This window comes from Myotis brandtii, unplaced genomic scaffold (assembly GCF_000412655.1).
Source record: "Myotis brandtii unplaced genomic scaffold, ASM41265v1 scaffold82, whole genome shotgun sequence".
Taxonomy (NCBI): Eukaryota; Metazoa; Chordata; class Mammalia; order Chiroptera; family Vespertilionidae; genus Myotis; species Myotis brandtii.
In genome coordinates, this window is record NW_005371324.1 from 9994855 (window position 1) to 10009321 (window position 14467).

At 33.4% G+C, this 14467-nt stretch overlaps 1 protein-coding gene across 1 annotated transcript in view; it reads left to right on the forward strand.

Annotated features, from left to right (window-relative positions):
• Positions 1–14226, forward strand: part of METTL25 (methyltransferase like 25) — a 93512-nt gene extending 79286 nt beyond the window's left edge. Inside the window, exons 10-12 of the mRNA XM_014531638.1 lie at positions 11701–11775; positions 12344–12415; positions 13984–14226. Of these exons, the coding sequence (XP_014387124.1) occupies positions 11701–11775; positions 12344–12415; positions 13984–14076 (240 nt within the window). The 3' untranslated portion in view covers positions 14077–14226. The remainder of the gene's footprint in view (positions 1–11700; positions 11776–12343; positions 12416–13983) is intronic.
• The last annotated feature ends 241 nt before the right edge of the window (positions 14227–14467 follow it).

Here is a 14467-nt window from a genome sequence, read left to right on the forward strand (position 1 = left end):
GTCACTGGAGCAAGCAAGCCTCCCTGTTCGCTTCAGTGCATGGCTGCCGGCCGCCATCTTGGCTGGCAGTTAATTTGCATATCACCCTGATTAGCCAATGGGAAGGGTAGTGGTCATACACTAATTACCATGTTTCTCTTTTATTAGATAGGATTATCCATTTACTCTCCAGTTGCTTTATTACTTAAAGCAAGCAGACTGGTACAAAACAGTTTCCTCCCCCTATAAAATTACTATTTAAAAAAGCATTTCTCACTCATAGGATTTAAGAAAGATTAAATGAGGTAATATACATAAAAGACTGAGTGAACACAATGTTTGTTCATAGTAAATGCTAACTAAAGAGTACTAGTTTTTATTCTGATCTTTGTATATTTACTACTTATCATGGCACCATTAATATGACTCCTATAAGTATTTTTATTAAGTCACCAAAATGAAGATCCTTCTAGTCTTGAATAAATTAACAAGAATAGACATTTTTACTATAGTTAATTTATTTCTAGGTTTTGTAAAATATATTTTTAATCAGATTGATCTTCCTTCCAATTAGTATAAATTAGTGCATATCTTTTTTGCTGTCTCAATTTCATGTCTTGCATTGAATATCAAGATCACAAACCTACACATTATTTTCACAAATAAAGAGCTAAGTTTTTATTTAAACTAAAAATATATTATCCTTTGCCAAAAACCAAACAGTAAAAATCCAGAAAGAATGTTACTTATCCTTTCAGATGGCTTTCTCTTCCCAGATTTATCTTTAAAAATAATCCTGGTAAATGTTCCTTAATATGTTTATTTTGTTACTGATAAGAATATTAATAATAGTTCATGTTTACTAAGTACTTACTATGTGATAGTTATGCTAAGGACATTTCAACTTTAACTCATTTATTCTTCACAAAACACTTAGGATCGATACTATTATATTTCCCAATGCAATGATCTAGAAAGAAAGGCTCAGAAAAAGGCAAATAGGTTTCCCAGGGGCAAAGAGCTGGCAAGTGGTAGCGCTGGAACTTAAACACAGATTCAACATCGAAACTTCGACATTAACCACCACACTACTGAGAAGTGAAATTGGAAACAAAAGTGAGAGAGACTAATGTAGATGAGTGTCACCATGTAAAATTAGTCTTAAATGATTAACTTTATTAGTTAATAAAGACAAAAATAGTGCCTCACTAATTTTCTCATTATACTATTGAAACTCATTGAAAACAAATATGTTGAATAAAATTGGTTAGAAAAAGAAAAGCAACAGGAAAGTATAGAACAATATAAGGTGTTTAAAAGGATGTGCTGATGAGAGGAAGTAAATAGCTGAGTTTATGTAATTTGGGCTCTGGTATTTGGGGGGTTTTGGGGTTTTTTTGGCCTGTTTTCATTTTAAGCAACAGGAATTAAGAGACTTGTGTTCATCAGGCCAGAGTGGATGGGAATAGAATAAGTAATTAAAACTAGACTTATATTTCCAATCCAATACAAAATCCTATTTTTCCCCACATTATGAAATATCAGTGTTAAAATGAAAGTTTTAACCACAGCACAATAAAGAAGACACTTGTATATATGTATAGTTTTATTTTTTAAATAAAATTAATTTTCTAAAAAAAATTAATTTTCACCTGGGATTCTGACTACTAAAAAGTATCAAAACCACTTAACTTTAAAATAGTAATTATGCCAAAATATTTAAAAGATCTTTGACTAAATTTATAATCATTTGTTAACAAACTGTGTAATTGAAAGTGTGGTGATTCATTGATGTGTTTCTGAACTTTTAAAGTACAGTACATTTCTTCATATTTAAAATTATGTAAGCAAATGAAGTTCCTAGAAAACCTCCTAACATGATCTGAATACATTTTTAGTCTCAAGAAATCATGTTAAAAGTGGAAGTACACAGAGAACTTTCACAGACAAATCATCATTCCAGAGACCAGAGCTGCCTGTGCTGGGTACAAAAGTGGCTCTCAACAGCTTAAAAGATTAAGTTCTGTAGTCAGTTGTGAAAGACAGCTTTGGACATTTTCTCTTAGAACAGGATTTCTGAATCTCAGGAGTACTGACATTTGGATAATCCCTTGTTGTGGGGGGTGCCCTGTGCATTGTAGGATGTTTACCCACTAGATGTCAGCAGTAGCATCCTAGTGCTAATAATCCAAATAATAATAATAATAATAACAATTAGTTTTTTAAAAAAGCCTCCAGACATTGCCAAAAATGCCCCTAAGGGGCAAAATCAGCTCGGTTGAGATCCATGTTTGAGCATTTGTCATCTGGGTAATTCCATTTGCAGTCATCTAACAGCTCCATTATAAACTCCATGTTTAAAAAAAAAAAATGCCATGTTACACCAAGAAGCTTGGAGAGGCGAAGGGGGGAAGAAGCAGTGATTGATTTTGAAGACTTTTTATTCAAAATTATACCCTCCTGGATCTTTATTTATAGCCCTAACTACCTAAGGATGATATTATTTCAGCCCCACATAATATATAAGCCTATTTAAGAAAAGAGTTTAGATTTACACTAAAGGTAAGCCCAACTCTATACTACTAAAAACAAATTGTGGCAGAAAACCAACTCTTTATATCAGCAGGTATACTGTTTATTAGGTGGATTTCTTAAAATGAAATGTTACAGTAAAATTCTTGTAAAGTTCAGTTATCATTTTAAAACATTTTAATAGAACTTTAAAAATGTTTAAAATAACAAGATCCTAGTGACAGACTTTATCTAGACCTAAAAAAAAAAAAAAATAGTCACTCTCTATCTTCTGTCCCAAACTTTATCTCATCAAATTTCAGAAAACCTCCAAAATCATCTTTAAGGATTTATGTTTTCCTCATGATCCATAGCACTTTATCTTCTTTTGTATTACTTTTCTGTCTTTCTGTCTCCTTCCCCATGTGCAAGTGCGCGCGCGCACACACACACGTAGGATTTTAAAAGCATCAAAAAATGAACTATAGTATTGTCCATAAGAAGAGGGGAATAAAAGGTGCTTATGTTCTAGAGCTTGTGTGTGTGTGTGTGTGTGTGTGTGAAAGAGAGAGAGAGAGAGAGAGAGACACATGTAACAAATACTCAAATAAATGAAGAAGTAATTTCAAGTATTGAATTGATGGAAGGGGGTTATGCTGTTGAATGGACAAAGTTGAAACCCACCAAGCTAGAACTTTAGTTGAAGTAGATAGAGGATAATTAAAAAAAAAATCTTCAGAAATTTTTCCAAAGCAGGTCAGCAAAAGTAAAACTTTTAATTATTCATCAACAAACATTTATTTTGAAGAATCATATGCCAAGAAGAATGAAAACTGGAACTACAAAGATAATTATTAAGACCTAACCCCTGAAAAAAGAAAATGAATAATTGTAGCATGAACTGGAAATAAAGTACAGTGGAGGCATAGGAGAAAGGAGTGACTTACTCTACCTGTGAAGATTTTACAAACAACTTTGGTGCCTTAGCTTGGTCTTGAAGGATGCATAGGAGTTGGCTTAGCAAACAAGGTGGGACGGTTGGGAGTAAGAAATTCATTTCAGGTGTGGGGGGAGGGGAAGGACTTCTGCAAAACCACAGAGATGTGAAAAACATGCTTCTGGACTCTGTTGCTGGAGCATAAAGCACGTAAGGGAGACAGTGGTGAGAGATAAGGTTAAAGATAGGGCACATGTGGAGGCCAACTAAACTGATCTTTGGAAGTTAAATCAGAGGTTGATCAGGACTAATCATAGTAGTTTAAATACAGGTGGGAGGGCAGGAATTGTTCCACAGTTGACCAACCACAGATGTAAGGAGCTCATAAACTTTTTCTTGTGGTAATGTATTGTGTAATGATCTAGATCGAATGAAACCCTCTAACCCTAAGGAAACAGTGGATTCCTGATACAGATTAACTTTATGGAAAACCTGTCATCTTTGCTAATATGAGAAAAACATGTGCATTATTCCTATAAATAAGTTCCTGATGCTTTTTGCAACCACCAAGGTAATAATTGACTCACAGGAAAACCATTCATGGATGTTACAACCATTGGGTAAAAGATTTGGGAGGAATAGGATATTTACAGTCTCAAAGTACCTCCCACAGATGATTTATTAATTACAAAAGTGAATAAGCCTGGTCAACATGCTATACCAAGTGATCAAAGTTAGCATCACCATTAATGGAACAAAATGACATCATCTGACTCTGTCTTTTACAGCATGTACTTAAAAGCATCAATCCCAGATGTGGCATTGCATTTGGTTGTCATGTCTCCGGTCGCATTTAATCTGGAACAGTTCCTCAACTCTTTTTTTGTCTTTCATGACATTGACATGTTCCCTCCCAATGCATCTCTATATCATATATTTAAGCCCCATCTCTATATCAATTCAAATCACTACCTACAGTAGTTCATCCCTGTAGGGATGCATTATCAGAACTATGATTAAATAATTTGCTTTTATCAAGATTTTAAGAAGAAAGGCAGTTATTTGGTTGCAAGGAATAAAGATTTACTCAGCTTTGTTTCAATAATTGATGGGAGGTTATTCCAGGAATATGTATACTTACAAAAAAACAAAAACAAAATAACTAGTCTCTCATCTTCATAATAACCCAGAAAGATACAGCCTCGCCTCATTAGGATGTAGTTTGTTAGTGGGAGCAGGATTCAAAACATGGTGACTGAGTTACTGTTACTTTTTTTTTTTTTAGCAATAATTCATGTTTTCTAATCCTTCACCATTATAGTGATTCACTCCTGAACTACCAACTATTTCACTCTTTGTCCTAGATCATTTTTCTCTACAGATTTTTGCTTAACAATGGGTTGTTTATTCATGATTATGCTTCTCACCTTCAACAAACTTTGTACATGACTTTTAGTCTCCTTACCCTGCCTCATGTTGACCAGGCTTATTCACTTTTGTAATTAATAAATCATCTGTGGGAGGTACTTTGAGACAGAAAAAGAAGGTGTAGTTGACTAATTTGGTCTCTTTCATAACTGTTTGCATAGACTTTTTATTCCCCGCCATTTCATCAGCTGGGCCACCAGAGGACTATGCAATTTTTGGTCTGCACAAAGGCATCTAGCTAAGAGCAAAGTAGAGCTAAAATTACCGCCCATCTTCCTTTTATGATAGGTGTGTTGGCATCTACCCCAAGCAAGGTGATGGAGTATTTTTTTTTAATTTTTCACAAAGACACATATCAACTAGCAGCAGCAGCCCTGTCATAAGTCACAAGTACCCTAAATCCAGTAAGGTGAGAAGTAGGAGAGAGGAAATGTGTGCCTGCGGGAGACCTCTTCATAAGCTGCAGCTCCATGACCCTTTCCCTCAAGCAGGGATTGGTCAGGAAGACGTTAAAATGAGGCTTACTGTTAGTTAATTCTGAGTATTAACTTATTTGGTATGAGGCTATTTTTGGATATTCTATAAGACAATATTAAGAAGCTTTTTATGTTATCTGGATTCTGTTATACAACAATCTACATAAATTATGTTTAATTTTTCATAATAGGATGATCTCCAAAGAACATTAATTTTCTTTTTTGCCTTAGCTATCAGGAGACCCAAAGATCAGTTTATCTTTGATTTCAGCAACTATCCTTAGCTAGGTTATTTTGGTATTATTGTTATTTCTCTTGAATTATATGCCCTTAAAAATTTATCCCTTCTTTACTGGCCCTACTATTGATATGTTTTTGTTTTTCATATTATAAACCACCTCAAATCGTTCTTGAAAATAAGCATATCATTAATAATGTTTCTTTTAACTATGATTATGTAGATATGGAGCAATTAAATTTGGGGGAAAACAAGTATTAACAATTAAACTTCTTTGAAATTGTGATCAAAAAGAATATGTCAAAGCTATATGCAAAGATGAAGTCTAAGGACATTTTAATGCCAAATTCACAGAAGATAAAAGGATGTTTTCATTAAGCAATAGAACAGTCTTATGTAATATAAGTCTAATTCTACATAATAGCCATATTATCTATAAAAATCATCTTTTTAAATATATTTTTATTGATTTCAGAGAGGGAGAGACATAGAAACATCAATGATGAGAGAAAATCATTGATCGGCTGCCTCCTGCACGCCCCACAATGGGGATCAAGCCCACAACCCGGGCATGTGCCCTGACTGGGAATCAAACCTTGACCTTTTGGTTCATAGGTTGATGCTCAACCACTGAGCCGTGCCCAGCTGGGCTAAAAATCATCTTTATTCTCCCAGCTAAGCACAGAGAAGCATTAGGTATAGAAATGTCTCCCTGACAACCAATAGCTCTAGGGAGTAGTAGAAGATATAATCACTGAAATAATAGGAAAACCCATTATACCTTTTATTTTTTATTTAAGGAAGAAAAATAAGAGTTGCTTAATTATTTTATTAATGCTGTTAATATAGGAAAAAACATTAATTTTGAAATTGCATTATTTTAGTTTATTAGAATCGTTATTTTACAAAAACTGCAAATATTTAATTCAAATGAAAATGTATGTAATATATGCTGTATCAATAATCAATTTTAGAATAGATTTTAGCTGAATTTTATATGTAGATTGTGCTATTCAAATTTTATTTTTATCAGCTAGTAATTCAACAGGTATACATTAGAAAATATGGAGAGTACTTTATGCATTACATTTTCCTTTCTTTATAAGAAAACCTGCATGTTATTGTCCATAATTTCAAGCTTAGAGAGATTAGTTGTACACATAATTACATCATTTCTAAAATAAGAGTAACCACCCTGGCTGAGTAGCTCAGTTGGTCAGAGTGTCATCCCTATTCAACAAGGTTGTGGGTTCAGTCACTGCCAGGGTACATATAAGAATCAATCGATATTTCTCTCTCTCTCTCTCTCTCTCTCTCTCTCTCTCTCTCTCTCATCTACCTCTCTGTCTCTATCCCACTCCTTCCCTCCCTCCCTTACTCTCTCTCTAAAAATCAATAAATAAATTTAAAAAGTAAAAATAAGCATCACCTCTGTGTGTGTGCTCCAGAACATTCTCATTGACACTAACTTTTTGAGTGATCACATGGATAACTTCCTCTGTCTACCAACCTAAGATTATCAAGCCCACTTCAGCCTCTTTGCCACTCCCTAGACTGGACAGCTAATAGACCTTAAACCCACATTCACCTACCTTAGTTCTTGAGCTAATTATAACCTTCCCAAGGGTATATCAGCATCTTCAATCCCTCCATCTAATGTTGACAAGTAGGTCACTTGCTAACTCATCTTCTGATCACATAGGAAATGGGGGGTTCTTTGAATAACTGTATATCTCATCTATTCACCCATTTCATGTTAAATTGAAATGTGGTCCACCTTTGCTTATCTGGACCCCCTTATGTAAAGCTATAAAAAGACAATTTTAATAAATACACAGAGAAAAGACAAGTCTCCCATGGAAAATAATTCCTTAAGTATGGGCTGCACATAGTGACTTTTTTCCAAAGCATACAGTATAGAAAGGGGAGTAAAGAGGAACTTTACAGTGAAGAAATGTGACAAACATTATCTCAGCCAGGTAATCAAGGTCAACATCAACAGTGATGGGTCATATTGATAGTATGTGCCTTTGATATAATGTAGGAACATTGAACTTCTTTGGTCTTTCTCTCAAAAACCCATAGCCCTAGTCTAATTATGAGCAAAACATCTGACAAATCACAGTAAAGGAACATTCTGCAAAATGCCTGACAAGTACTCCTCAAAACTGCCCAGGTCATCAAAATCAAGACAAGTCTGAAAAATTCTCACATTCAGTAGGACTAAATGCAATGTGGTGTCCTGGATGGGGTCCCGGAACAGAAAAAGGACATTAAATAAAAATTAAGGAAATCTGAATAAAATATGGATCATAGCTAATAATAATGTATCAATATTGGTTCATTTATTATAACAGATAATCATATTGTAATGTTTAATAGGGGCAAGTAGATATATGAAAACTGTTATCTTCGATATTTCTGTAAATCTAAGTTTAAAAATATAGTTTATTTTACAAAGAACAATATGAGAAAAACTAGTTTTTTTGAGCCTTTGCTTTGTGTCAGACATTGTGCTATAAAGCTTGGTTTATGTTAGCTCACTGAAGACTAAGGATGATCTTATGAAAGGAATAGTTACCCTAGTTTTATAGGTGAGGAAATGGAAACATAGATTAAATGGATTTCCTAAGGCCAAAATCTAGGAAATTTGGGATGGAGGGATTCCATTTCAGACTGTCTAACTCTAGACCCCATGCTGTTTTTTGCCATTTTTATATAACTTGTTAATAGACATCGAGCAAAAGAAGAATGTTTAATAGTTTTCCAGAACTAGTGGTCATCAGACAAATAAGCCTATGAGGAAGAAGAAAGAGGAAATTTGTGCTTACCAGCAGACAAAATAAATGCACATCTAAAACAATTTAGGTCTGAAATAAAAGCAGAAGAATTTAAGGAATCCTGAATCTCATTGAAGAAAAAGAAATGCTTATATCCAGAACTTTGACTCTTGAAACTTATCCAGACAGGATGAAATTGGTCAAGCGTTTGAAATGTGTTGAATAATAACATATACTTTTTAATACATAGGCTATCTTTAAGATATAATAACTGTCCAAAAATTATAAGAACTGTGGAGGGAAAATCTATAACACCTGAACATCGCTACACATTTACTCTATCACCCTAGTTTTTCTTGAAGACTAGATATCTCTCTGAACCCAAACTACACCCCACTGAGTTAGTGCCCTATTACACAGCTTAATTATATTACTCCCTTTTTCTGGAGTCTAGGGGATGGGCAGCAGGGAGCAATGGATTTCATGACCAATACTCCCAGTACCATTCAATGTACAGTTAAGTTTCCACATATGTCTACCTAAGTATGATCTACACCAGTGGTTCCCAAACTTATTTGGCCTACCGCCCCCTTTCCAGAAAAAATATTACTCAGCCCCTGGAAATTAATTTTTTTTAAATTTTAATAGCAGTTACTCATCGCCCCCAAATGCACCTGTGGCCATCACCGCCCCCCTGGATCGCTGCAGTGCCCACCGGGGGGCGGTAGCACCCACTTTGGGAATCACTGATCTACACCAAGCAGTACCTCAATTGTGATACCTTCCTTTATCTCTAGGATGTTGGGCCTACCAAGCTCTCAGTGGCTTTAACACTCAGTAATGTTATCTTTAAAATTAGACCATGGCCTGGCTTGTGTGGCTCTGTTGTTGAGTGTCAACCTATGAACAGGAGGTCATGGTTTGATTCCTAAGTTGTGGGCTCAGTCCCCAGTGGGGGGGTGTGCAGAAGTCAGCTAATCAATGATTCTCTCTCATCATTGATGTTTCTATCTCTCCTATCCCTTCTTCTCTGAAATCAATACAAATATATTTAAAAATAAAAAATAAAATAAAATGAGACCATGAATATATATATATATCAGAAGCCCATTGCACGAAGATTCGCACAATAGGCCTTCCTTCCCCTGGCTGCCAGTACAGGTTTTCCTCCGGCACCCGGGACCCAGGCCTTTGGTCCGGCCACAGTGAGGCTTGGCTTCGCTGTGGCTGCAGCAGCGAGGCTTGGCTTCAGTCTTCAGTCTTCAGTCTTCACTACGGCCGAGCCTTCAGTCTTCGCTCCGCGCCTGCGTAAGCAAATTAACCAAATTAACTGCCATCTTTGTTGGCGATTAATTTGCATATCTCGCTGATTAGCCAGTGGGAGGCATAGCGAAGGTACGGTCAATTACCCTGTTTGTCTATTATTAGATTAGATATATATTACAGATTGATATTAGGATTAAATGAGATAGCATCTTTATTTTTAAATTTTCATACAATCTCTGTGATTTGATCAGTCTGATAGTTGAGCATTTGATTGACAAAGCTGATTAAAGCATGAAATCATACCTCATACATTGAAAATTTTACTTCAAGACATATTAATATCTTTTACTTTTACTCACCAAATGTTTGGTGTAAGAACAAGGCCATTTGTTTTGCTTTGTGAAACAGGTTTGCATATAGTTTCACTATTTGAAATTTTACCTGAAAATTTTGCATCAAACATATCTATAATGTATAATTTATAACATCCAGTTTTGTTTCACATTAAGTGAAGCAACAGACTTCCATTTTTTAGAGAGTAAGGTGAGATTCTCACTTTTTTTTCTTCAGAATCCACAAAAGCAACAAATAGAGAAACAGAAACACAAATTTCTTTGACAAAATCAGACAGCATGCATGTTAAATCTCAAACCGTGGGTTTTGTGAAGTGCAATGAAGGTGAAGAGGGATGCATAAGGATGCCAAGAGAACATGCCTCGGGTTACAGATCAACAACAAAACCAACATAATACAGTTCTCTGGAGTAGCATATCCTGAGTAGCAAAATCAACAATTCTTGGTTTAGGTGGTGCTTCCAGTCTGGCATAAATGAGAAACAGAATATTGGAGAACCCAAGAATCACACTGAAACACCATGTTTGTAGGGAGCAGTGTGCTGGTGAGGCAGGATCAAACAAAGATTGTGTGTTGTCCCATAACTGCTGATCTCAGATGGCCAGAGCAAAGTAAACACTGAAGACTAACTTACACACACAATTTTGGGAGATGAGAATTTTTTCTGGCTTGAAGTGCAGGCCTGGATCCAATCCAATATACTCTAGTGCAGAAACTTGGTTAAGGGGTATGCATTTGAGTCAAAGATGGGCAAAGTTTTAAAAGGATCTTTATTGAAAAGCTACACTAAAAATTGGATGAGGCAAAGCCTCACTTTTTTCACTGTTACACTTTTGTATTTTTTAAATTCAAAAGAAAATTAGTACAATAAGAAAAGGAATAGAGGCTTTGCAAAAATAACAAATTTATTTATACATTTGCAAAGAAATGAGTACAAAGCTTTTCAGATTTTTTACTCTTTTTGTCCATTCTTCATTTGTTTTGACAACAGTTTCCTCTGGTGACTCTCTTTTATCATGCCTTTCACAGAGGCACTCAACTTATAGAAACAACTTTTTGCATTCATATTTCATTGATTACATAATATTTATATTATTTTATTACAATAATATAACTAGTATAACAAGTGTAGAAACAAATACAGTTGACTCAGTAAGCATAAAGCTCAACTGGTGAAAACTAAAACATGTAGGTGATCTAGAAAGTGACCTAGCCACAAAGGTTCACTGGACTATGGGTATCATATGTTTTAGAGAAAGAAAAATCAAAAAGTAATGCTTGTTCATAGATTAATTTAGTTGATTTTAGAGGAAATAAATATGAATTTATGTCATTATTGTGTTTCTATTATTTTGCATTATTTCCTCTAGAATGTGTAGTTTTAGACAGTGTTTTAAATTTTAATTTTATTCAAAAAATGTTTATTGAGCTCCTACTATGTGCCCCTAGCATAAAAACAAGTCAGAGTAAATATTTCATCACTACTGGTTGAAATTAAACAATATTAATAGGATGTTATTTGTAATTTTATTTGTGATATGCTAATTAACCTATATTGATACAGCAGAGTTAAGTAAAAAGAATTTAGATTTATATTGACTTGCTTCATGAATATCCTCAGAGCTCTTCAGACACCTTTACATTTGTTATGTTTATTTTACTTTTGGGTGTGTTTGATAAGAAAAAAATGTTAATTATTGTTAAATGTATTGTTGTTGTTTTATCTTGAAGCTGCCGGAAAAAATGATAATGGACTACTATGAGAAGTATAAGCCTAGAATGAATGAGCTGGAAGCTTTTAATATGGTAAATCTCAGAATTAAACATATTAAATTGGGTTTGTTGCTAGACTTGAATAGGATCCTATTAAATTTTATTATGGGGCCAAACAATCTATGTTGTTTTTCTCTTATAGAAAAACCGTTTGGGATCACTTCCTATTTCAGAACTATATTAGGTGTCAGTAATGTAATAAAGAGAACACATGGTAGATTTCTCTTAAAGTGTATTATAAATGCACAGAAAGAAGTTTCCGAGTTCTTTGAACACATATTGCTCTCAATTCTGTTATTTCACAAGCATTCCTTTTAATGAATTTCATTCTTAGTGCCCATTTAAAAGCTTTCCATCACATATGTATGATGGCTTTTGGATTCTACCTCAAAGTCACTTAAAGGACATTCTTTTCCTATTATTAAAGAAAACTTTTGATCTCTGCAGTATTCATTTTCTGTAGATGTACAATGGGTATTGAAGATTTGGCCATATACAAACTTCTATAGATACATTTTTTTAAACATAATATTAAGTTAGTCGGCTAGTCATTTTTTTTTTCCTTTTATGTAACACCATCTTATCTTATTCTTTCCTTTAGTTGAAAGTTGTTCTGGCTCCTTGTATAGAAACATTGATTCTTCTGGATCGACTTTGCTACCTGAAAGAGCAGGTAAGTTGTGTTATTTTTAAATGCATAATAAATATATTTATTAAATCCAGTAATTTGGATCCACTTATATGTAGGATAAATTTCTTTCACATAAAACTTAAGATTAAAACATAAGATAATCTTTCTCATCATATTTTCAAAGTTTAAATATTCACTCCATCTTTTTAAAACATAAACATGTGCATAGCAGATGTTTTCAGCAATGCTACCATAATAAAGCTTACATTCTTTTAATTGTATGGTAATTACAATACAGTAGGCAGTGAGCACAAGTTATCATATATGCCATATTGTACAGCTAACAGTAATAAAGACCAGACATAAAAGATATCAGATATATGTTACATTTTGTAAGAATTTGCCTTTTATTTCCCTTTTGAATTTTGGGGCAAATGCACTCTGCAGTCAGAAACTTCTATCTGATCAATGAAGACTGCGTCTGTTTTTTTGTGGTGTTTTTTCCAATCTTATTTATCTATGTTGAATAACTAAAAATATTGTCCTTTTGGCTATCTTAGGGAAAATGTTTTTTGCAGATTTTACTCAGCTTTGATCAAAATAAAGTTTTGTGAACTGTTTAAATTAAACCCATTTGTGGACTCAGGCTGTGTTTCCACTATATAAACCCTTTATTTTAACAATTCTGTTTTATCATATGGGGAGCTTTGCTTTCTTCTTTTCAACAGGCTACTTAGGACAAATGGATTTTAATAAACGTTTGCTTTTGTTCTAATTTGTATTTATATGAAGAAAGGCAGTTTTTGAGTATTTAGAAAATGATGTGTTTTCCTAAGCTACTAACTCAAAAAGTACTCAAAGCTTTGAATCAGTCCTACTTTACTCATCATTTCCCTTTTCAAAACAATTTTTATTGACTTAAGTATAATAGGCAATAAAAATGGTATGCACAAAGATTAATAGACTGGTAATGAGATAATAGAAATCATATAAATATTAATTTGTTAATATTTTTAATAATACCTTATAAAATTAATGCATATTTATTTTGGAATTTAAAATGAACAATATAAAAAGAAAATTAAAAGTAACAATAATGCAACCTTTAAGCACTAACAAATTTTTGGTTTGTTTTTTAGTGCTTCTCTCTAATATATACATATACGTATATATATTGGAATATATATGTGCACATTGTTTATACTTTATTTAAAATTGAAATCAAATTATAAATGCTATTTGCATCTAATTTGTTTCATTTATTTAATTTAAAAATGTTCCATCTCATTAAATTTACTACAGAAGCTGAATAATGTTTCATCATATAATAATTTAAGTAATACCCAATTGTTGTTGGCAAGTTTCAGTTTTTCACAATCACAGCAAAGAGTAACCTTGTAGTTCACTCTCTATGTATATCTTTAATTGTTTTCTCAGCGTAAATTCCTGAAAGTAAAATTGTGAATGTTAACTTTATTGAACAAAGAATCGTTTTATTTTATATGGTTTGTTTTTACATAGTTTTTAATATTACATTATATAGCCTAACTGATCTCTCGTTTTTACCTTCAACAAATGGTTTTATTTCTAAATCACTTATCAATTTGCAGGAAGATATTGCATGGTCAGCACTTGTGAAGTTGTTTGATCCTGTGAAATCTCCCAGATGTTATGCTGTTATTGCTCTGAAGCAGCAGCAATGATGTCAATAGAAGCAAGGTATTAGATGTATCTGTTTGTGGAACCTATTCCTAATTTTTCTTTTCTAAACATTTATGTCATGTTATGTAAATATTTTTAAAACATTGACTTCCTTGTATTTGAAATAAACAATAAAATAATAGCTAACAACAGAACACCATAATTCATTTTCTCATTGTCAAAGCATACATTTAATAAAAATAACACATGAAAATATTATAAAAGGATTGATCTACATTCCTGATTTAGCACATCAATAGGACATTGTTTTTTGAGCTTTGTTTTCTTTTTTGTTGTTTTAATCCTCACCCAAGGACATTTTCATTGAAGAGAGAGAGAGAGAGAGAGAGAGAGAGAGAGAGAGAGAAACATTGATGTGAGAGAAAAACATCA